General features: G+C 41.3%; 1 protein-coding gene across 4 annotated transcripts; it reads left to right on the top strand.

Annotated features, from left to right (window-relative positions):
- The first annotated feature begins 550 nt into the window (after window positions 1-550).
- On the top strand, window positions 551-23,150 carry MKNK1 (MAPK interacting serine/threonine kinase 1). 4 transcript variants are annotated; one of them, XM_068198656.1, is made up of 13 exons: window positions 551-638; window positions 1,516-1,626; window positions 7,265-7,363; window positions 8,044-8,141; window positions 9,549-9,628; window positions 11,057-11,130; window positions 14,201-14,305; window positions 17,289-17,344; window positions 17,908-18,003; window positions 18,775-18,969; window positions 19,560-19,724; window positions 20,338-20,378; window positions 21,308-23,150. In XM_068198656.1, exons 2-13 carry the CDS (start codon window positions 1,527-1,529, stop codon window positions 21,534-21,536), a joined length of 1,338 nt encoding a protein of 445 aa, XP_068054757.1. In that variant the 5' UTR covers window positions 551-638; window positions 1,516-1,526; the 3' UTR covers window positions 21,537-23,150. The 4 variants fall into 4 exon arrangements, with proteins under 4 accessions (XP_068054757.1, XP_068054756.1, XP_068054760.1 ...); XM_068198655.1 differs by having other exon boundaries at window positions 20,335-20,378; XM_068198659.1 differs by lacking the exon at window positions 551-638 and adding an exon at window positions 823-972 and having other exon boundaries at window positions 20,335-20,378.
- Window positions 23,151-24,060: the final 910 nt, after the last annotated feature.

Raw genomic sequence — 24,060 nt, 5'->3', positions numbered from 1 at the left:
GGCTGCATCTAAATTATTCAAAGAAGAGTAGAAAAAATGCAGAAGGACACTGATTATCCCGAAGGGGATAGAGCAAGTGAGGGTGGGATACAGAGCTGCTGCTGAGGAGGTTTTCAGCACCACCTGCTCGGAGCCCTTTGGACACTTTGTCCAACAGCAGGGTTTCCATGCTGTGCCCCTCTAGTTTTATCCAAGCTCTTGGTTGTTGTCACTTTACTTTGCCTTTCCGTTCTTAGTCTGTCCTGCCTGAAGGTGTTTAAGGAAAGACGGTGAGGAGTTAAAGGAAAGACGGGACGCGGCACTCCCGTGACACAGCGGTGTTCGCTCATAGACCGGCCTCGACGACCTTCGGCTCTCCAGCCGAAGTGATTCTGTGGTACCGCTCATGGGGGAAGGAGAGGACGGCAAGCAGCCGGGCCAGCCCGGGAGCAGGGCCCGCTCCCCGCTGTGCCCCACTGACGTGCCGTGCCCCACCGAAGCGCCGCTCCCGCTCCGTGCCCTCAGCGGAGCCGCGGCCCCGCCTGGCGCGCTCCCGCGAGGGGGCGGGGGCGGAGCGGCGCGCAGGCGCGCTCCCGCCGCCCCTCGAGGAACAGGGCGGGGGCGGCCCCGCCGAGGAGCGACCCGCGGCCGCCATGGAGGTGAGCGCGGGGTCTGCGGCCACGGCGCTTCCCGGCTCGGCCAGCTGAGGGGAGGCGAGGGAGGGGAGTCCCCAGGGGCTCGGTCCGTGCCCGCAGGAGCTCCTGCGGCTCGTCCGGGAATGTGGCGGGCAGAGCGCTCGGACGCCGGAGGCGGCGGCAGCCCCGGCTGCTCGGGGGCGGCTGGAAGGTGCCTCAGCCCTCCGGCCGGCAGCTTTGGGTCTGGGGGCCCTCCCCAAGGAATGCGGGAGTTTCCTCGTGTATGGAGCTGGAAATTTATTCCCCGAAGGTTTAAAGTGCTTTGTTTCATACCTAGTGCGTTTTTCAATAAAGAGTGGTAAGTGTGTACTCTCCTAAGGCAGCTGCTTTCTGTTGGGGACATTGCTGGAGTGGGAAAATAGCGGGCAAAGGCAAACGAACCAAATTCTAGGTGTGATCACGAGAAATCTTTCCGTTCCTGTGTTTTTCCTCTGGCATAAAACGAGAGCTGTGGACCCGGAGGAACGCTGCAAATCTGCCTGATGTGTACTTTATGGCGTTAGTTCGAGCAGGGTGACCTTCTGAGGAGAGAGAAGCAGCGGGGCAGCCCTGGGTGACAGCTCGGCTGCTGGCATCAGCAGGACTTGTGACAGCCAAAAGTCAGCCCATTCCCTGACACCGCTGGCATTTCTCTGTGGAGTGTCTGATTTGTTGAGAAATAAGCCACTGCCTTTTTCTTTTTTTTTTTTTTTTTTTTTTTTGCCATTTACAAGCTGTCCTCTTCTAAAAGCCTATGTCATGTGATGTTACGACTCACAATTGGGCTTGGAAAGATTGGTGTATGTTCTGATAACTTCAAATTACTATTGTTTGCTTTTTTTTTTTTTTTTCCCCTAAACAGAGCTCTTCTTCATGCCTCCCAGGTGCTGGATGGAAGCAAGGCAAAACACTCTTGCAGAGCTGAACCTTTTCACTGCAGTTCTAAAGGTGTTTTGTATTGGCAGCCTTCCAGGTAAAGTGGGGTGCCTTGTGCATTTGAAACTTTCTTGGTTCTTTAAAGGTCTTTTCCAACCAAAATACTTCTATGACATTATTTCATGGTACCAGTACTCTGTAATGCTTTCAAAAAAAGTATTTACTGCTGTGAGCAATTTCCTCTCTCCTTCTAGTACCTTCCTGGTAACAAATGTTAGAATACTGGTACAAATCTTATGCGACATCAAATGTGACAATGCAGTGGAGTTTAATGACTTAATTTTAGACTTGACAGCACAGAGAAGGGCAAATAAAGAAAAATCAGTCTTGCTTCAAGGTTTAGAGAAACATTAAGTTAGATTAGCTTCTCCGAATGAGGCTGCTTGCTGGTGTAGGTGTATGTTGTGTAGCTTTTTTTTCCAGTGACAAATGTGATTATCTGATTGATCATTTGTAGGGTGTGGAGCAAGAGCAGGAAATGTTTATCTTGTATCTGTAAGAAAACAAAAGTTATCTTCTAAGAAGTTTTTCTCTTTGGTTTATACTAGCAAGGGAGCTGAGGGGGGTTAGAGGAACTACTTGGTGATACAGATACAGCCTTCTGAGAGTTGTTCATGCCATCAGATGTAGAAGAGAGTAAACAGCTTGCTGTTCAGTAAGGGACCCTCAGAACCTACTTATTTTGGATATCTCCTTAATTTAAAAGTGCTCTAGGGGTTGGAAAACCTTTAAGCAGTTGAGTCAATGCACTATTGCTAGGAGTTTTCTCATTTAGAATGTGTGTGATGGAGTTTAAAATAACTTTGCTGCTAACTTCTTCTTGCCCTATGATGGCAAGTCTTAAATATGAGCTATCTGCCAGTGGTCAGTAGCAGTAAATATTCTGTTCGACTGTTCTGCTGGGTGTGGAAGGACAGAGGATGTTCTTTAGTGCAATAACCAACTTGTGTGCCATGTTGTTCCTGAGAGAGCTCACCATTCACAATTATGTGTTAGTCCTGTGAAATACACCCTATTAGATCCTCCCATCCATGTGGCTGTCTTGGAGACACGTTGTCCTTGACAAGAAATTAAAAAGATTACAGTGTTTTTAAGCCACTTTCAGTCTAATTAGTTCTCCTTACTTGTTATGTTTTAGCTGGATCAGGACACTTCTCTTGTTTGCCTTTGTCTTTCCAGTGGGGATGATAACAGTTCTTTTGCTGTCATTCTGAATGATAACTAATGCTTTTAAAGAAATGCATGTGTGCCTGGGGAAACACAGGCTGATTTCAGCAAGTCTCATGTCTGCAGCATGTGTGTCAAAGTAGGCTGTTTCTCCAAAACGAGAGGGAAAGGAGAGTTGTGTGCTCTCCTCTCCACCAAGGTTCTCCCTGCTTCCCCAGCAATAATCCTGGTGAAGTAAGAAATTGGGATGGGAAGAATCTATCTGAAATTACTTGATGTGCTTTCCTGAAAAGTGAGATCCACCCGTTGTTGGAGGGTTTCACTGGGAACCTCAGAAAACCCCTCTTAGTTTGCAAGGGAAGTGTTAACTGAAAGTACCAAAAAGCTACTCTGCAAATTGCTCAAGCAGCAGATGGTGTCACACTGCTCTTCTGGAAGTGTGACAGAGGGAATGGCAGGGGGAAGCATGGATGTAAAGAGCAAGGTTCCTGTAACCTTTTCCCCAGTATGAAGGGTTTCAGGCAGGTGGTGTCAGCTGTGACACTGTGGGTTGTTACAGAAATGCTGTGATAAGGCTGGATCAATAATTTTTGTCAGACTTGCTCTTTCATTAAATTGGATTGCTTGAGCTTCCTGTGAACTTTCGGGTGTTCATTTGGAAATGTTAATGCTCTTTTATATTATTGAGAAGATGATGGAATGTTTTTTAAGTGCCTCTCCCTTCATGGATAACTCGGATTAAATGAAACTAAAAGTTGTACTGTAGGTGGAATGAGAAGGTAGCTCTGACAGCTAAGAATGAATTGTGGAAAACTAGTGCAAAAATCAAGTAAGAGTATTCATTTTTTACAATTTGAAATTAATATGCTTAATACAGAATGAGTATAAAATATTCTCTCTGATTTGTCACAGGACTGTCATACATCATTGCACATTCTTCCTCTACGAATTGTATCTCTTGATACAATTTGTGTAACATTACAAACACAATTAATCACTATGTAGCTACTCTACAAAGGCAGCTTGGGTTGTTCTGAGCTTCCTGCAACTAGATGGTTTTTGCAGAATCAGCACCTGCTGCATGTGTCCAGTTTCATTATGAGCCGCATCTACAAGAATCAGTGTTGATGGAGGAGGAAGGGTCCAGGAACAATGTGAGACACTGAGCTGGGAGGAAAACTGGACTGAAGTCTGTTTTCATTTTGTTCCAGTGAAATTGTAGGGCTGTACTTTTGCTGTGTGTTCACGTGAAGCCCAGCACAACAGGTCCTTGCAATGTCTTTAGGCTCTGGGCACTACCTAAATGTGTGGATAAACCTTTCCATGATTTCTGGGTGGTAATGAGATGGTGTTTCTTTTCAGCTCCAGAACAACTTGGCTCAAGCAAGACCCAGTTTTGGAGCAGGTGGTAGTACCTGGACTCTGCTGTCTTCCACTGAGTTCAAACACACAAACAAGGTATTTTGTTCATAGTAGAAAAAGGCATCTCTTCTGTGTTCTCCAAGTACTTCCTATTACCCACATGTGCTTGTCTTCCAAATATGCTCTTCCTTCCTTTGGGAAGCAGATTAGAATGAGAGGGGAGTTAGGTCTGGGTCGTGGATTTTGGCATGTTCATATCTGGAGTGTTAGGAAGCAAGATGAATGACGATTTAAGGTCTGAATGAAGTCACACTTGTGGTAATCTTTCCCTTTCTTCTTCTCCTGGCTTTGTTTGCAAGTTTTCTTTACAGCAAGAGAGAAAGGCTGTAACTACCTTCCCGCCCCCTCCCCCCCAGGCTCTGAATAGTGTGTGTGTGTTAAATATTGCCTCAACACTGAGTTATGATGATGGTAATAAAATTCAGGGGCTTCAACAAAACTGCAGCTAAGACAGAAACTAGCTCTCATTTTACTTTCAGTGTGGATTTTACTGGTAACATTATCCTGTGAGTAATAATCCTAACCTGACTGGAGAAGGACAGGTGAGAATTTGAAGACACTCACCTTGGACCTGATGTGTCCACAGGCCATTCCCTCCAGAGCAGTCCATCCAGTCTCTGAGCTCTGTCTGGCAGGGTGAGCTGCCCCAGAGCCCACAGTGTCCCTGCACAGAAGCATTCCTGTAGTATGCAGAACACCTCAGCATTGCTTGAATGGTTGAGGCACACTGTCCTTCAGTGTCTCCAGAAACTCTTTTGGCTGTACAGTTGCAGGGAAAAAAAAGCATTTCTTTGAAAGCTTGAAAAATCTCTGTGTTTGGCTGGACTAAAGCCTTTTTCCTGTAGTACCAGCTGTTACTTAAGTACTGGTTCATTATAACAAATGAGTGATGGGAGTGAAGCTGGGATACCTTTAAAGGATGAGCTGTGTTGACAGAAGTGAGCTTCACAATGATGTGAAATAGCAGATCAGAGCAGTAATAAGAATCTAATACAGCTAATGTTTCATGCTTTAGTGTGATGGCAAATTTAGTCAAGACTGTAGGTTAAAAATGTCAACTTTTCAGCTACTTGGTTTCTGTATACATGACTAGTGAACTTCCTGTTTTCAGGGAAGCAATTCTCTGTAATTTAGGAATGGAGTCGGACTAAAGAGAATTGAAATAATGTAGTGAGTTAATAAACAGCTGACTGTAAATATCAGAGCCAGCTGATAGAGTGCAGGAGCTGGTTGTGAAGCTATCAACTGTGCTGAAGATTCACATTCTGGAGTTTTTGCTGATTTTTAGTCAAAGCTAGTATTTTTAGATTTTTAGTCAAAGCTAGATTTTAGTTTCAAGCTCTGAAGCTGTGATATTTGAAATGGAATAGAATCTGTCTAGCTTTGAATTGTAGAAGGTCAAGTCATTAAAGTTACTTGTTGGACACCTTGTGGAAATCAAGTACCACCTTCAAGCAGAGCAGCCCCATCTCTGAGCAGCTTCACATGTGTCATTTTAGTCCCAGTTCTGAATAACTCCTGATGCAGGTTGGATTGAAAAAGAGGAGAGCTGGAATTAGCTGCCAAAGGCTCGCCTTCTCTTTATGTTAAAATTTGAAGCTGTATGTGTCTCAGTTTGAGTTAAAAGGAAGCTGTTTCTTTAGAAATTAGTAAAATGTGCTTTATATTACTGTATTTAAGAAGTCACATATAACATCCATCATGATGATTTCTGAACACATTCTGCCTAAGACTTGAAAATGAGGATTTACTATTGTTTTGAGGCTTTGAGTAATATATGTTTAAGTGTTTCACTAAGTTGTTAAGGAGAAAGGACTTCCAAAATAACATCCTAAATTTTCAGACATGTGGGTTCTAAGTGACATGCACAGTAGCTATTACTGACAGATAAGAGCAAGAAAAATGTAATGGAGCAAAGAAAAAGTATTTCATTGGTAGATTGCGGTGGAATGTTTTCTGCCTTGGAGCTTCTCCCATGTTTTGAGTACTTTAGAAACAGTGGAAGGCAGAAAAACTGCTCATCACAATCTCTGTTAAAAGAGAATTGACAGAAGTTTTTGGGACTTGTTCTTTCATTACCAGTGTTCTCATAATTATACTATTTCTATTGATTTAGCTTTTTCTATAGTACAAGATGACTAAAAGTTAATTTAGTTGGAATTCCTCCTGGCTGTAAAATGTCTTAGGTGCACTTTGCTACTGCCTTGAAGACTTTCAGCTGAGTTTTCAAGCTGCTGAGGCAAACTTAGCTGGATGTGACTGGTGTGAAGTGCTCCTGCCTAGAACCTCAGTGTGGAATTATTTAACCTTTTGGAGATAGGTTAGCTTTAAAATATGGCCATGTTTTTATTTAGGCCTTCAATAACAATGTGCAGGTGTTTTTTTCTGCCATATTACCTTGCATCAGTGAATTGTCACCTCTGACTAAGCTCTTGTAGTATCTGCAGCTAGTAATGTAGGGAAAAAAATCTAAATGCCGTAAACACTTCTTGCTTTGGAGCATAAATTACCCCACTGATCTGTGGTTTAGAAAGGTACATTATGGTTCTGTGAGAAATGGTTTTCTTTATGGCCTTTTGGCAGCATCAACTGACCTAGATTGCTCCTGTGATACCTTAACTCCTGTGCTTGCTTCGTTTCACTGAGTGATTTGAAACTTTCCCACACCTTCCTGCTGTTTTGGAGGCTCATTTCCTAGAGCTGATTTGAAAAAAATCTCTTTGTAAAACAGTAGAATAGCTCAGAGGAGTGCCCTTGTGAGGGCTGCAAGCGCTGTCTGGTATCAGGGCATGTCTGTTGTGGGTTATTTCTGTGCCTTGCCTTACTGTGCTGTGAGATAAGGATTCAGTATAGATGCATTATTGTTCCCTCCTGTTTTTACATTTACTTATCAACCCCCCAAACTATTAATTGGCACCCAAATTGCCTTTTTAGGTTTCCTCTGACATTTGTAAAAGAGGTGGCAGCCTGTCATGAAGAAAAGCAGAGAAACTTTTGGATAGATAAGAACATAAACACACAAGAGTATGTGCATTTTCTCCTGAAGTAATCGATTGTTAAAGTCACCTCTATGTTCTGCCACACAGAGATGGTCAGCAGCCAGCCTGTCCCCATAGCAGACAGTGGGAAAAGGAAAAAGAAAAAAAGAACCAGAGCTACAGATCAGGTCCCTGGGAAGTTTGAAGGTTGGTGACAATTTAAAAGCTTTTACTTGTTACAGTCTGCTTTGCTTCTGCTGTTTTTCTGTTTTCTTAGTTAAACATTGCATTTTTTGGTAGGAACAGAGCTGATGTCAAAAGGTTTTGATTGAATAGATGTGTGCACAAATACTGTGAAGTTTTGTAAGTAAAATATAGTTCAGTGAGAAAACTGAGCAGTATAAAACTTCTGAGTGGGCAAGTAGCAATGGAAGGTACATTTCAAATAAGAATGGTAGTAGCATTCTAGGTTTAAATGTTCAAGTTTGTTATACTTAAAACATCATCTCTACAAATAGATTATGTATGGCAGGCATTTTCTGATCAAAGAATTAATTGTCTTCCACCTGAAAAAAGGTTTCTGAGTTTTACATGAAGACAGATACAGTGGCTGAGATCCTAGAGATTACACATTTGTTCACACTAGAAGTGTTTTATATCTCAGCAATTTTGATGCTGTGATAAAGTTTACATCTTAATTTTTCTGGAACTTGAAAGAGGGAGGTGAAAAAGGAAGTGTAGTTAAGACCATTATGTCTGCTTTAATACTACATAAATTTGAGGGATGCTTATCAGATGAAGAATTTGTCTTGATGTTATTCATGAAAATAACTTTCGCTTTCAAAATTCACTTTGGATATGTCCTTTCTTCTGGATTTCTTTGGCAGACTTGTACAAGCTGACTGCTGAGCTGCTTGGTGAGGGAGCATATGCTAAAGTTCAGGGTGCTGTCAGTCTCCAAACTGGGAAAGAATATGCAGTCAAAGTAAGTAGAGACTAAAAGCAGCATCACTTCTGTCTGTGATGTGTCTTCTCCCTCTGAGTATCTCAGGGAAAACCTGCAATAGAGTGGGTAATAGCAAATCTTTCTGGAAAATTTTTGATTCTTGAAATGAGCTTGTTTAATAACTGTTCAGAAAACCTGTCATCTTAAGTGTTGTGCCTCCAGAGTGAACTGGTGTATCAGTTGCAGGTAGAAATCACACACAGTAAATCACTGTGATTGGATCTCAGGGCAAGCTTTCTTCTCATGCCCTGCTTTAGTTGTAGTCTACCTTTGTCTCTTCTTATGGAAGAAGAGGCTGAGTCATACAGCATGGCCTCCCAAAGAGTGCAAGCTTCTGGGTGCTGTTCATAGAGCATCAGGTGCTGCCAATGGTTCATGTAAAGCTGTCTTTATTTTTTGATAGAGGCCAGTCTTCTTTCTGTAATGTCACTGAAAAGCGTTAGGGCTCATTTACAAATTTGTTGTTATCCTGAGTCCCCCATTTCATTACAAACACAGATAACAGCAATAGGGATGCTTTATGTTTGATTCTATTCAAAAATAGGCACAAAATTTTAAGCTCCTTTAAAAATGTAGTTCTATAGATGCTGGAATTTTTTCTCTACTTTGTAAAATTGTTGAAGATAAAGGTTGAAATAAACAAAGCTCTGCATTAGGAATTGGATGTGATCAGATGCAGAGACCTGCGTAATACTGGTGGACGGTTGCCTGTTCTGCACCAGAGAACTCAGGCTGCAGAAATAAGAAACCAGTCCTGGATACAGATGGTGGTAATGTCATGAGCTTTCAGTTTATGCAGCAATCATTCAGGCTCAGCCTCTTGTCCTCTTTCAACCTGAGGATGGTGGGAAGGAAGGTGACTTCTGATTGCTCTGAGATGGAATGTATGTTTTCTTTGGGTTCTGTTATTGGGTCTCCATAAAGTTTACAATATGAACTTTTGTGTTGAATTTGATACTTGTTGCTTAAATGCCTCCAATGACAAATCTGTTCTTTTTGACTGTTCAGTGTCTGATGTGACTCAAATCTATTCCTTGGTAGAACTCAAGAGGATATCCTGTTCCCCACATTGCAAAGTTAAAATGATGCAAGAAAAAGTTTGTGGTAACTGGTCACTGCTGTGTAACATGTGGACTTAGTTCCTTTCTTCTCTTCCTGCCCTAATTTCTCTTGTCCTCTGAATGCCTTCCAATGCTCTGCTGACACTGCTGTGCTCTGTTAAAAAATGCCAAATGAGAAATTGAACAAACAAACAAAGGTGGAGTGCTTTTCTCCAGTGGGCATGCCCTAGATTCAAACCTTAGAACAGTTACCTAATTCCAGAGCTATATGCATAGTTCCTGTGGTATTTTTTTAAATACGAGTTCTTAAAACTCTCTTTCACAGATCATTGAAAAAAATGCTGGGCATAGTCGGAGTCGGGTTTTTCGTGAGATAGAAACTCTGTACCAGTGTCAGGGTAACAAGTAAGTATGGTCTTGTCTTTGTTTATTTAAAGTGTTTGGATTATTTGTTTTCAAATTTTTATGTGTGACAAGGTTAGAAGCTTTGCAGTAAATTTCCCCTTAGAACCACTTGAAATTTAGATTTGGCTTATTCAGAGTAAGAATTTCCCCTTCTTTACCTGTGAAATTTAGGGGAACTATTTACCAATTAATAGTTACACTCAATTAGCAGCCAGGACAATGTAGCTTGACTGTGCTTCAGTGATGCATGGCTTTTGTCCAGATGAGAAATTAACATCTTGACACTCTCCTCTGTGATTTCACCATCATCAAAAGCTGACATGATACCAGCTGCTGTGGAAAGGAAATCTTACCATTCCTTTCCCTGATGTGTGGCTTGTCCTCCTCCTTGTGTCAGCCTTCCTGCTTTTGCACTGGAGCTCTTAGATCAGCAAAAAGCTAAAGTAGTTCTCATTTGGATGTCTGCTGACTTCATGCAGCCACAGGATGAAGCAATTGTAAAGCTGCTACTCATGACTGAAGAAGAAGAAAAGCTGTGCAGATACTGGCAGCATGCTCTGGGAGCTTTGTGATGAGTTTGAGCCAGTTCTGAAGCTACTTTTAGATGTCTCTCTTAATCTAGGATGTATATACAACAGATGGTATATATATTACAGTTGTGCAGCTTATATTGAATTTTTCAAACAAATATGTAATATAACATACAGAAATAATTTTTAAGCTAACTTGTTTATCAAACTCATGAGCTTATGTTGTGCTGTAGAGCAGCAGACCATGTTGTTCTTCTTGTGTGAGGTTAAGAGTAAATGGTCATCCAGTGCACAACTGATGAAAAACTCAAGCTCACATGACCACATGCAGAATTTTGGGAGTTGGGTGTACCATTAAATGTAAAAAATTCTGACTTACACGTTTGACATTCTCAAAGCAACCTGAGGTATTTGTGCTGCAAAGAATTTACATGAGCTAAACAGGAGTTAGTCTAAAAATGGCAAGAAGCTGGATTTAATATCTTGTTGACAGATGCCTGTCTCCTTTGAGCCCTGTGTGTTTTGCTTTGTGATTTCCAGAGAGGAAGAATGCCAGTTTAATTATTTTTTCTTTATTTCTGCCTTCAGCACAAATGCAGTGTTTTAAATTATTAAATACAACCTACTACCAGTTATCTTCCTGTCAATTGAGCAGTAGCAGAACTCTCACAGTCTTGTCTGAATGTGGTGTTTGGCCTGTTTCCTGTGCTTAAATTTCAGTGGGTGTTGGAAATGTGGTTTTAATGCCACAGGCAACCAAAGCAACTTGTTTAACTAGAACTTGTGTTTTTGGTTACTTCTGGCAGTTCCTAGCTATCCATGCTGAAACTCTTCATTGCTGTGTGTACATCCATGCTTGTTTCTTTTAGTCCCTTCTTTTTTGTTTCTTTTTTTAAAGGAACATTTTGGAGTTAATAGAATTTTTTGAAGATGACACAAGATACTACCTGGTCTTTGAGAAGCTGCGAGGAGGTACTGTGCAGAAATTGTGTCTTTGCTCATTGAATCATTTTGGCTCCTATCTGCCTCTGTTTTAAAGTAGTAATTGAAGAACTTACTTTAAATGCTTGATAATTTCAAGACAAGAAGTAGAGGAAGTATTATACACAGCTTGAAGTATGGTTATTCTTGAGTATTGATGGGTTTGGTCATGCATTTGCAATGCATTTCTGTGGCCTGAGTGATGGCAATGTCAGCTCTATTAAAGTGCCAGGTTTGAAATACAGTCAGTAGGTCACAGGGGAGGGGAGATACACAGGATGTCAGGTGTCATGCATGGTCCTAGTGCAGCATCTGTGTACTCTGGCGGAGTATTCCCTTGATGTAGGATTGAGTTAATTGCCTGGAACTCATGGAACTCTGTTACGAAAATCATCTTGCCTGTGCCTGGGGTTGATGTTATTGAGAACCAGTTGTGCTTATGGGTGTTTGAGAGCCCATCAAGTGAGCCTGAGTGGTCACTGGGCTCCAGCACTTCCCACTCACCTGGGGAATGAGAAAGCTGCAGCAAGCACTTCATGGACTTCCTCAGATTTGTCTGCATGGAGTATAATTACAGTACATGCTAATTGCATGGCTGTGCAAAACCAGGAGTTAGTGTGGCCAACCCTTTGAAGGAAAACTGAGCTTCTGGAGTATCCTGGTGCCCAGAGACCATCATCTATTGTCTCTGGTCAAGAAGGTTTCCAGGAGCAAACTGTATATGCAAGAAATAAAAATCTGTTCTGCATAGATGCAGAACTATTTTTGAAAGAGAAGGATGTGTATATTTTTGAGTAAAAACTTTTGTTTAACTTTTCTCAAAATTCTGTATCTTTTTATTGTATTTTCCCATAACACTTTTTCTTGATGTACAGATGTCTCTGACAAATTAGCTGTAATAGGGCCTGATTGAGGTGAATCTGCATATGTCTTTTTTTTTTTTCCATCTCCACATTCTTCCATTAGTTAACTCTCTTCTTTGTGAGTCTGTGGTTGTCAGTGTACTTGCATGGCTGCTGAGAGGATAATAATGCTATTCCCCTCTTAGCTACCATTTTTACAAGCTCAGCTAGGACTAAGACTAGTTTTCTTTTAAAAAATCAGTATTTAAAGGGTTAGGTATGTGGTTTGAAGACAAAGAATGGGAATTAGGGTCAGCTCTGATGCACTGCAGATTCAGATATGAGTGGCTGGCAAGAATGAGAGCATTAATCTTCAATGCAAGTCTTACTTCAGTAACTCCAGTCTCAGAGGCTGCTTTTACTTACAGCGTTGGAGCATAATTTGGGCTTTCCGTTTTCAACTTTGCCTTCCAGTAGCTGTTGTAACTGAAGGAGTTCTGCTCCTGTTTATCTGTTTTCAGTTCACTGTGATGTCCAGAGTCCCTTTAGTATCCTTGCCTGACAGCATTTTATAATTGAATGAGTTAAAATTGAGCTGATTAGATTGAACTGGCATGATATAAGAGTTTTTTCCTCTTTTTTTCCCCTCTGAAATGCATTTTGAGAGGTGCTGTATGATGCATTCTCTCTGATGAGTACTGGAGAGGTAGGAACAACTAGTGCCCTGCTATTCTTTCTTCATGATAATTCTCTACGTGGGCTGAATATAAAGTCAGTAAAGTGTGTTTTTATTGATATTGATATAATTCTTATCTGAGAGAATTTGAACATCAGCTCTATTCAGATAGGTAGTTTCAGATAAACCTGCTGAGTGAAACGAGTACTTACAGGTGGCTCAGTATTGTTTCCTACAAAGTGTGGGGTCTTTTCTACCCCCTGGAAACATTGAAGAACTGTTACTGCTTTCTAAAGGTGCAAAGCACAACTGCACCAGGAAACCCCTTTGAACTTCATGCACTCAAGAAATCTGTAGCAAACTAGGTGGTGTTGGTTTTGGCAAGGGAAAAATGTCTGTGTTTGAAATCTGATAATCTGGTCCAAAGTGGCCTTCCTCCACCCACCTGACATAGCATGGCTGTGCATATCTGAGCATATCTCTTCTTTTTGAATGTCCTTTCTCTTCCCTCTCTGAATGCTCGCTGTGGAGGAGGAGTGGCAGTAGCATTGATGGTATTAGAATAGGAATTATCCAGTAGGAGATTTCCTTCCACATATAGAACTGAAGAATAAAAGTGAAATCACTTGAGATACAAAACGTTGAGTGTACTGGGGCTAATAACAAATAGCACTTAATTCTTGAATTTCTTTGCCTGATTGCTTTTACAGATAAACCTCTCTGAATAAGACAATAGAAGGCAATAGTAAGGCTACTTAGGGAGCTGGGATCTCTGTGGATTACATGTTTTTTTTTAAAGACATTTTTAATCTTTCAAGAGGACTGATTGAATTCACTTTAAGAAAAGGAGGAATCAAACCTCCCTTTATTCTTTGTTAAAGGGATACCAGTGAGGCTCTGTCTGCAAGCTACCAGCCCTTCAGTATGTTTTAATTTAGAGGTCTTTTGTCAGTTTTTATATCTCTGAGCAAATTTTGCCTTAAGTCAGTGCAGAAGCCTTGCCTTGATGCCTGTGGGGAATTTGATGTGTATTTAAAGGTCAAATCTTTTTACCTTGATGGTGTTGAGGCACAAAACATGTATCCTTGACTTTAAGTGCAGGGTTTCGGTGGTGACATTATAGAAAATGAGGGGAGTTTGAGTATGACTACCCATGACCTGGGGTAGGTTGGGTTTTGCTGAAGTGTTTTTGTGTATCTCCTTAGCTGATGTTTGAGTTTTACTGGTACTATTGACAAATCTCTACTGTCCCAGTGTGTGGAAGACAGGCCAGTCATGTCCTGGGGCAGTAAAAAGTGATTGCCTCTCATGCTGTGCTTAAACTAGACAGCTGCACTGTTTGAAAATTATGTTCTAGCACACTTAAGTGGTGAAGCTGCTCAGTTGTGCCTTTTCTTCTTAGTCATCCCCCTCTTTGCTCCACGGAAGTTGCCTGCTGTGAAAGGCTGCTATAAGGAGTGAAAATGAGATTATGGATTCCTGATACTTGGAACTAATTCAGCATTCATACTGAGGTTTTCCCTTTCACCTGTTACCCTGACAGGTTCAATCCTGGCCCATATACAAAAGAGGAAGCACTTCAATGAACGAGAAGCAAGCAAAGTGGTGAGAGATATTGCCTCTGCTCTGGACTTCCTTCATACAAAAGGTGAGACAAGGCTGCCTCCATCTTTACTAGTTAATACTGTACACTCAGGTTATAAAGCACATTTATCTCCAAGTAGCCAGCTTTTGCTAGTGTTCCCATGTACAGCAATGCCAGGTGACTTAAGCTGTTTTCCTCTATGATGCTGTTTTCACATTGTAGTATTTTCAGTAATTGGGAGTGTTAAAATGGTACAGACTTTCCAAGAAGAAAATTTGAATCAGCATCCAGAGAGAGTTAACATTAGGGTTCAGTCTGTTTGTTCCCGTTACACAAGCTACCGTATAAAGGTTACTCAAAAGTGATCTAATAAAATATTAATTTCCTTATTTTTCAGGTTGACAGAGTTACTTTTTTGTAATTACTCAGAATTTCTGCTGGTCACAAGACCTGTTGGTTTACAGTAGCTTTTGGTCCCCCACACTTAGATTCTCACTGTTAAATTGAGAGACCTAGGTGAACCATAGTCTTTATTGGAAGCTGTCCTCAATTCCTTTGGAATTTGTTTAGATTTAAAGCAGTTATGTTTGTAGAGAATTTTTTTAATGTTAGTGTTTTTCTGCTGGTTTTTTGACTTGGGAATACTTTGGTTTAAATTAAAAAAATTCTGTGCATTATGGTCATCCCAGAGTATATTTTTGGGCTGTATATGGTGGATAGTTGAAACTTTTGAAGTTTTTTCCTATGTTGTGATGATTTGGCCTTGCAGCTTCAGTTACTGTTACAGTGACTAGCTCTGAATAGAGTGGCATGTAATTGAAGACTGTTTATGGGTTATTTATTTTGATACATTTTTTCTTTCTTTTTTGCCATTCTGATTAGCCTGGTAGATCTCAGCAGATTTGCATTTGCTGCCTAAATTGCTTAGTACTGGCCCCGGATCAATAAATGTTTAGTTGTTGTCCATAGTTTCAAGTCACAGGCCTGTTGATAAGCTGAGTTGGAATCACAGCACTGGTACCTCAACAAGTTGAACCCATTAAAAAGAAAATTGTATCAATGCATAGGAATAAAAAGGGTATACTTGAGGAATGTGGATCTTGTCACATGTTGTGAATGTTACAAAAATTTTATTTGAATGTGAAACCAAACTTAGTTTGGATCAAGAGATTTTGTAATCTTCACAGCCTGTCTGTGATAATTAAACCTTCAGAGAAGGTGCTTCTTCAATACCTGTGTTTAGAAGATTTTGACTTTGAGATATGGGACATATAAGAAGCAGGAAACTTAGGCTGAATATGTGGAAAAAATATTTTTTGATGTGCAGGGCTATAATGGGTTTCTTAACAGCTGCAAGTCCAGGTATTCCACTCAAGAGGTTTCACATCAGCTGAGCTAATATCTTTCTGTAGCTCTCTCTCAGCTTTTAGTTTTAATTCCCCTTTTCCCAAACAAGAGGAGGTTGATTGATTAAAATAGCTGTAGAGCAGCAATCTGCTTTCTTGTTGTTTGCTGTGAGCTGGGACAGCAGGGATATAGCTTGCAGAATCAGCTACATCCCCTTTTCATTTTATTGTTCTCTTTATGGTTCTTCCGTGTGACATTAAAATAATTAGTAAGTAGGGTACAGAACACTAAAGTAAACAGGAAATTAAAGTAGTTTTATTGCACAGCTTAATGGTGAAGTCTTATAGTTAAATGCTTTTAAAAAAATTTGAATGAGGACAACTAATTCTTTTGACATGAGTAGTTTAAAACTCAGCTGGATGATAATCCTGCCTTACACCCACTTGGGATGTGTGTGCTTTATTGCTAATAATCTACTGAAGAGGTGTTTAAAGGCAGTTGTTTTCTCAGTGCTTTGTGCAACTGCAAAATCAAATGTTACATAATCAGACATTTGAATTCACACAATAATACAAAAAGACACTGTTGGCTTTCCCACTGTGAGCTAAGCCAACCATTGGGAGTATGGTCAGCCTTGTTGTAAATATCAGCACAGGCCACCTCAGTGGGTTCATTGTGCCGTCTTTTGTGCCAAAGCTGTGTGCACTGTGTCAGTATGAACACTGACTCCTTTAGACTGGGGCTCTGCTGTTCTATTTTATGGCACATCTTGTGGAGTGTGCTGAAGAAATGACATTAAAAGCTCCCTTGCCTAGAGTTTGGTGGAATTTTCCTTCCTGCACTCTGAAGTAATATAAGGTGTTCTTGGAATGTAAGTTTCTAAATCAAGACTAGACTGCAGTTAAATTACAGCCAAGTTGCTCATTTGATTAGATTTGTTTTGCCTCTCATTTTCCACCTTCCAATTGAGTTTGATCATATTAAATGAAGAACTTCCAGAAACTGTGTTTTTAGTCATTTGAAGAATGTCTTTGACAACAGAGAAACATCTTGCATGTGGATTACACAGATAACTTTGTGCTTCCCTGTTAGGTTTGCCTATTCTGATAGGAATCAAATAAAGAAGGCCTTTGGCTGTTTTCATTTAGCTTTTCTTCAGCATCTCTAACTGAAACTTTAATTTTTCATTTGCTTCAGCAATGATTATGTACCTCAAAGGGATATTTTCTTCTGGGAGTCAGGGGATTTTTTGCAGAGGAGAGTGCCTCAAGTACTGTCTGTGCTGCTAGGAGTTCAGCAAGCCAGTTGATCCATCTGGAAAGAACAACTTTACTGTAAAAGGCACAAAAATAATTTAATTAAACTGTGTAAAGAATTCAACTTTCCTACAGGTCAATCATCTTAATAAACTGGTTTTAAGGAACTTAATAGATTTGGGCTAACAAAATGTTCTGATGTTAAGTTCTTTCTTGCTCGACAGACTCTCCTGTACAGTTAAGGATGATAAAGGTATAGCAGGATACAACAATGACATTTAACAGTTGCACTTTACAATTAAATTATTATATTTAAGAAGGGCAAGTGTGTGTAGCAGACTCAGACCTAGAATATTTCCCAGGCCACCTTCTAATAAAGAGACGTTATGAGAAATAAAACAGCAGAGTATCCTTTCTAATGAATGTTTGTACTCTCTGTGTAGGTATTGCTCACAGGGATCTGAAGCCTGAAAACATCCTCTGTGAATCTCCAGAAAAGGTGCTGCTCTGGTCTCTTAACTTTCCAAACTGATTTTTTAAAATTTGGTTCCCAAAAACAGTCCTTATATTTTTTTCTCTTCTTGAAAACTTTTGAACCCATTAGTGAACTTCATCTAAATTTAACAGAACTGAAGCTTAAAAGAGACTAAATTCTTCTTTGAGCTGTGAAAATGTGAACATCTGGCTAAGAGATAAAAAGCCAACTGGCCTTGTAGAGGGACAGCAGTGACACCCTAGTGCCTCATCTATTCTGAGCCAGTGCCCAGATGGACAAGCAGCATTTAGAGGCCAGCTGGTCACTTTATATGAGTTTTCAAAGTGCCCTGATGTGTACTGGCACTTGCCTAACCAAATAAAAGAATAATGTACCAGGATCAGGTGCTGGTGGTGTGGATGCAGCTGGGGCAGGGCAGGTGAATGCAAGGAGTGGAAGGTGGCTGTAAGAGACTGGGTCTCACTAGGGATTTGTGTTCTGTCCTGGGGTTTTCTGCTTCACATATATACATATTCACAGATTTTACATTAATCCCAGTCTTCCTGACCTCTTAATTTTTTTTTTAGATATCACCAGTGAAAATATGTGACTTTGATCTTGGCAGTGGGGTGAAGCTGAACAGTGCATATACTCCAATAACAACTCCTGAATTAACAACGCCGGTGAGAGACCTGTTGTGGCTTTGTGCTTTCTTTGTTCTGCTATAAATCAGTTTTTCTTATCTCCGGAGTAGTCCTTCTAAAGGGCTTACTGCCACTACACCCAGTGCTGGGCTGTTCATTTCAAGCAAGTGTATGTGTGGTAAATACTGTCTTGCTTTCCCAGTTACAGAACAAATAAACAAAAGCACAGGAGCTCACATTGTTAATTTTCCTGTTGGCCAGCATGTGACATATTGGTCCTGCTTATATCTTACACAATCACATGGAGAAATTTTTGTGCTCATTTTTGTGTGCTTATGGACAGACTTTAAACCTTAGTTTTGTGTTCATTTCCCCATGTTTTGGTTCTGTAGCCAAGCCAATGAGCTAAGGAGAATGCAAGCTCTCTAATCAGTGTGTAGCTTTAGAATACACATTAGTTTGAAAAACTACAGTCCTGTGCTTTTGCCATTTTCTGTGAAAGAAAAATCTGACAGTGTTGCAGAAGTCTTACAGAAATCTATTCCCTTGATACACTTGTCTGGTAACTAATGGATAAGATTTAAAAACCTGAAAGATGTAAATTAATATTTTGACCTTGGATTAAAGGTTCACAGCTATGTGGAACAGCTTGTGGTGCTGCTAAAGAGCTATAGGAACTTCAGTATTCACTGATGCCTAATTTCTGCTTTTCCACCAAGCCACTTGGTATAAAGAGTGGAAAATGATAAACCTGAGTCGTGTTTTGATGTGACCCTCCCTTTGAAAACTTGGTGGAATTTGGTTTCTTAGTGTGGCTCTGCAGAATACATGGCACCTGAAGTGGTGGAAGTCTTCATGGAGGAGGCCACGTTCTATGACAAGAGGTGTGACCTGTGGAGCCTGGGGGTGATTCTGTACATCATGCTCAGTGGTTACCCCCCTTTCGTGGGCAACTGCGGCACGGACTGTGGCTGGGACAGAGGAGAAGTCTGCAGGGTTTGCCAGGTGAGTGTGCATGTCCTGGGTGTGTGGGGAGTGCAGAGTTCTTCCCTGGGCTTTGGGTGTAGAACTTGCTGCAATGGCAGCAGTGGAGAGCTGTGCCTGATGCTGGCAAGTAGCTGGGAGGATGAGCTGTCACTGCAAAGTGAGGGTGACAGTATAGAAGTTGATTCTAGTTTCTAAAGTAAAGTTGGGCAGCTGCCTGTCCTTCCTCCTGTTGTGAGATTTCAGAGCTTCTCTTCACGCTCTCCCACACTCTGGAATCCTCCCTTGTTCTGGTTTATGGTAGTCACTGCAATTCCTCAGATAAAAGCTGAGCCCTGGGAGGGTTGAATTTATTTTCTAAAAATGGAGTATTTTATCTGCCCTCTTAGGGGTGGGGGGAAGTGTTTTCAGCAGACAGTGTATTGTGTCCATCTTAGGCCGCACTGAGCCACTCTGTGGAGCTGCCTGTCACTCTCCACTGACTGCATAAGGAGACTGCATGGTTTCAGCTGCTGCCCTCCACATTAGGTGGATAAAAGTGAGTGGGAAGTCTCACCTGAGAAACCTTCTGGTTGCAGTGTATTTCAATTTAATAATTTTTCCTTTACCAGAACAAGCTTTTTGAGAGCATTCAGGAAGGCAAATATGAATTTCCTGACAAGGACTGGTCACATATTTCCTCTGAGGCCAAAGATCTCATCTCAAAGCTTCTGGTTTGTGATGCCAAAGAACGACTTAGTGCGGCTCAAGTTTTGCAACATTCATGGGTTCAAGGAGTATGTATCCCCCTTTATATGAAGAGTTATTCTTCTTTCAGAGAGACAAATAAGCTGTTCCCTGTCTCTGAACTTTTTGAGTCTGTGTGTGTTTCAGTGCTTGTATCTTGATTAATTAAATGATACACAATGGTAAATATTTTTCTGCGTGGTAAAAATTTGGATGAATATGTCAGCCTTTGAGTGTTTTCTTTGTTTTGTTTAATTGTTGCTTTGTGCATTTTAAATGGCTTTCTTGTGAATAGCAAGTACTGCAGTACACAAATTATTGTGCTAATACAGTAATGCAGAATGCTGGTACATATGGTTATAAAAGAACAGCAGTGTCGTCTTATGTTTCAGTTTCCTGTTCAGGAAAGAAGGAATAGACCCTCTGGAGAGCTTCCAAAACTGTAGTCTTATACCTGGAAGCTGTGAAATCTTCTTGTGAGGGGAGACAGATTATGAAATATGCTTTGCAAACAGTGATTTGTAAGCCCATAGTGAATTAGTTTTTTGCAATATCTGTTAGTTGTAAGGATTTGGGGGAGTCACTTGTTTTTTGTCCCTAGGGAAAGCTTGGTTACCGGCTGCTAATATGTAACTAACTTCTCTTCTATGCTTCTTCTAGCAGGCTCCTGAAAGAGGATTGCCCACCCCTCAAGTTCTTCAAAGGTAAGGTTTATTTTCTAAACATCTGTAAACATGGCCAGGAATAATTCCTGAAAGAATGGGTGGGAGGGAGGAGTTGACAAATTAGGAGGTAATATCCCTGGCTGAGAATGGAGCTTCATAAATGTGCTGCACTAAATTTGTTAAGAACATCAGAAATATTAAAGCTCTGAATTTTCTATATGATCTAATCTTGCTTGTTTGTGGCAAAGCATTAGAGGGAATTCCTGCAGTGCAGTGTTAATCTTAGACAGGAAAAAAAATGATGGTTTGGTCAGTTTGCTGCCCAGGAGGGGGAGAAAAAGGCATAAAGGCATGTGTTACCTAAAGAGACTGCTTTCTGATGGGTGAATAATCACCATAAACACAGACTTGGATCTAACTTTCCTTGTAGTTGGTGGAACTCACAATATTCATTTACTGTGCACAGGTCAAGCCTCATTGGAGGTGATTTGATGGGAGATTCTCTATGCCAGAGAGCCTGAGTCACACATCTGTTTCTATCTCTGTGTCTGCTGCTGGTGATTTCAGGTGGTTCTCCCATCAGCAATGCCTTTCCTTAAGCCACAGGTGCAGTTAGAGTGGGGCTGCAGTTCTCTAGAGGAGAGCAGAATGGCCCCATATGCCCATCCTTTGAGAACAGGTAGAAATTAAGGATGACATCTGAGGTGGCTTCCTGGGTTTGTAGTCAAAAGTCCTTGGCAGAAGGAAGAGTAGAACTGTGGCTGTTTCCAAAATCCCAGAGTGTTTTTGTCATGAATTGCTGGTCCTCTGGGTGAGGATAAATGCAAATATTAACTGGTCATTTTGCCTGCTGTCTCAGTGATTTGGTAGAAGAAATAAACATGCTTGGAAATAGATACTCTGCTGTGAGGGCAAGTGGGTGAAGTGCCTGTGTTGAAACTGCTTCCTCCTTTTCTTTCCCTGGCCAGGAACAGCAGCACAAAGGACCTGACCCTGTTTGCTGCCGAGGCCATAGCCCTGAACCGGCAGCTGTCCCAGCACGAGAGCGAGCTGAGCGCGGAGCAGGAGAGCGCTGCCCACGCTGTGTGCTCCATGAAACTGTCCCCTCCCTCCAAGTCCCGCCTGGCCCGGCGCAGGGCCATGGCACACGCCACCAAAACCAGCGACTTCCAGCCAGTTCCCCATAAAGCCTTCTAAAGTTCTTTCCTGCTGTGGCGGGGGCAGGACGAGTCTGTGTTGTTATTTGGATTTTCAGCGCTGATAAAAGCTGCTCTGCTTCCGACACTTTGATTAGGAGCTTGCTCTTGTGATGTGACTTGTAACTTAAAGGGGACAGCTTTTTATGGGAATGGTTTTTTGCCTGTCAGATTTATTGCATTAAGATAATTCAACTGATTTATTTTTTTTAACTGCAGAAGATGAGTTTGCTGCTGTATTATCTAAGGTGATAAATCACTAAGTTTTCCTCATTTTCTTCTTAGAAGAGCACAGTTTAAAATGCAAACTTGAATACATCAGGAAAAACCCACACTGCCAGGCAGAGCATCAAGCCTCTCCGTGCTGATGGCTGCTCTCCTTGGTGGCACGTTTTGAAGGTGCTGCTGGTATTGCCAGCAGTAGGTTCTGTTCTCAACCAACAGAGCCTTCCTCTCTTTCTGTACTCAGGAATGAAGGTGATGACGGGGTGGATCTCTGTCTCCATTACATTCATTGGGCTTAAATGGAATGAGATGGTACTGTAAAGGTGCAAGGATTGCTCATATTTCTAGAGATGGAGAGAGCTCTGTCGTTGATGTTGTTGATAATTTGTGTGTCAGCATGTGGAGTGAAAACTGGGAGGGGTGAGGTTTTTATGTAACATATCTTTGCCCTTAACTCTAATGTACTCCATACCATCTCTTTTTTAATTTTCTGGAGTTTGATGTCCATTATGTCCCCTTGGAACAGTTACATTCTTAAATCTGATAACTGTAGTGTAACAGACTGTTTATGTAACAGTTTACATTTAGTGTTAGGCTTTTTAATACTAATGTGGGGTTTTATTATATTAATGCTATCCTCAGCTCAACCTTCCTTTCTGTAAAATTGTATTTCTCCATGACCTTTTATGTGTCCTACCTGGACTTCCTAATGTGAACAGACGGACATCAGTGAATTTAGGTGTGTGAATAATTTAGAAATGCCACAAGTAGAGTACAGCTGTACAAAAATGGTGCTGCAGCCACAGAATTCTGCCTCCTGTAGTAATCTCAGGCTGTGTGTCTAGATTTTTGCTTTCAGTTTCAATAATGTGGTGCAACAGAGCCAAGAATAATTTGGAAGGGTTTTGGCTGAAAAGCTGAAGATTTTAAGTGACCAAAGGGAGGTCCATGGAGAAGGACACAGATGTTGAGCACTTTCTGAAAAATAAGCTGTGAATATTGGGCCCATGAGATGCCCATGATGCACCTTAATTTGTCAGCCCTTTTTGAAACCTTTTGCCAGGGCTTTGTGTGCAGGTGGGGGAGGAGGAGGCCCCCAAGTGCCAGTACAAAACCCTCCCGAGCAGACTGAGAAGGAACAAAGTAGCAGATGCAACAAGCACTTGGAAGTTGAAAGGTCAAAGCTGAATGTCTTTGCATGGCCTATTCGGAGTGGTTTTACATTATCAGTAATATCAGTGCATATAGCTATTTTTATAAAACACGCTGTATTTTGTGACTAATATTAAAGTTGTCATTTAAAAGATTTTATACGTCGTGCCAGCCAATGAATGATGAAATGTATTTTGCTTTTTTAAATTAAAATGTCCTAAGTTATGTATTTAACACATTTGGCAGTTCTTTGTGGTTTTTTCCCTCTTTATTTCTGGTGGCATAGAAAAGAGAATTACTTCTTTGTGTGATGCTGGATTTAAGACAGTTGAAGTCTCTGAGGACTAGGCATACCTCCCTCTTCTATTGATTCATTTTATTTATCAGTCTGTGATCTCAGATTTCTTTTTGGGAACTGAAAAAGCACCCCAAGCAGGGAAGAAGTGTTAACTTAAGCCAATTGTTATGCTGTCATGTGTCGTCTAGTTCTGAGTGCCTCTTGCAGAGTCATTTTTTAGTTTCTTTGGAGGTCTGTGGCTCTTGGGTGGGGAAGGCAGTTTTCCTGGAGGTATGGGATGTAGCACTCCCCAGTGCTCTGTGCAGCTCATGCCCTGAGTGAAATCTGAACAGAGCAGGAATCTCAAACCATGTGCCGGGCCCTTGATTTGTACTTGCCTTTCTTTTAAAGGAAATGCTTTTAGTTGAACTGTGCTTTAAAATGATCTGCTTCTCCTTCCCTTTTCCTCCGGGACAAGAGAGGTAGCAGAGAGCACAGGAGACCTTTTGGCAGGGGTACAGGAGTGATGTTTCAGTGGGGCAGATCTTGGATCTTTCTTTGCCTTGAAATGAGTCAGATTCAGCTGATGATCCAACAGGTGGCTCTTTCCCCCTGATCTTTACCTTTCACTGGGAATAACTCTTCAGGTGAGCTATCCCCAGAAGGCCTCATTTGGAAGATTTTCACAGTGCTCTTTTCATGTCAAGTGAGGAAGAGGTTCTTGCTTCTGGGTGGAAGGTCACTAAATCAGGGACTCTGTGATCTGTGCATTTGAGGTAGTGCTGGATCTGCTTGTGTTGCCTGTGAATCTCTTGTTAGGCAGCCTGTGGAACATGAATGCTTCATCCCTGAATCCCAGTGCCTCACCTTT

This window comes from Anomalospiza imberbis, chromosome 9 (assembly GCF_031753505.1).
Source record: "Anomalospiza imberbis isolate Cuckoo-Finch-1a 21T00152 chromosome 9, ASM3175350v1, whole genome shotgun sequence".
NCBI classification, from domain to species: domain Eukaryota; kingdom Metazoa; phylum Chordata; class Aves; order Passeriformes; family Viduidae; genus Anomalospiza; species Anomalospiza imberbis.
This window is presented reverse-complemented; position numbering and strand designations above follow the sequence as displayed.

Bases quoted from the DNA above. Each gene is read 5' to 3' on its own strand.
- MKNK1 (XM_068198655.1), top strand. From the start codon at position 1,527: ATGCCTCCCAGGTGCTGGATGGAAGCAAGGCAAAACACTCTTGCAGAG. The intron at 11,131-14,200 runs GTACTGTGCAGA...TTACCCTGACAG, and splicing joins CTTTGAGAAGCTGCGAGGAG to GTTCAATCCTGGCCCATATA. The intron at 19,725-20,334 runs GTATGTATCCCC...TGCTTCTTCTAG, and splicing joins AACATTCATGGGTTCAAGGA to CAGGCTCCTGAAAGAGGATT.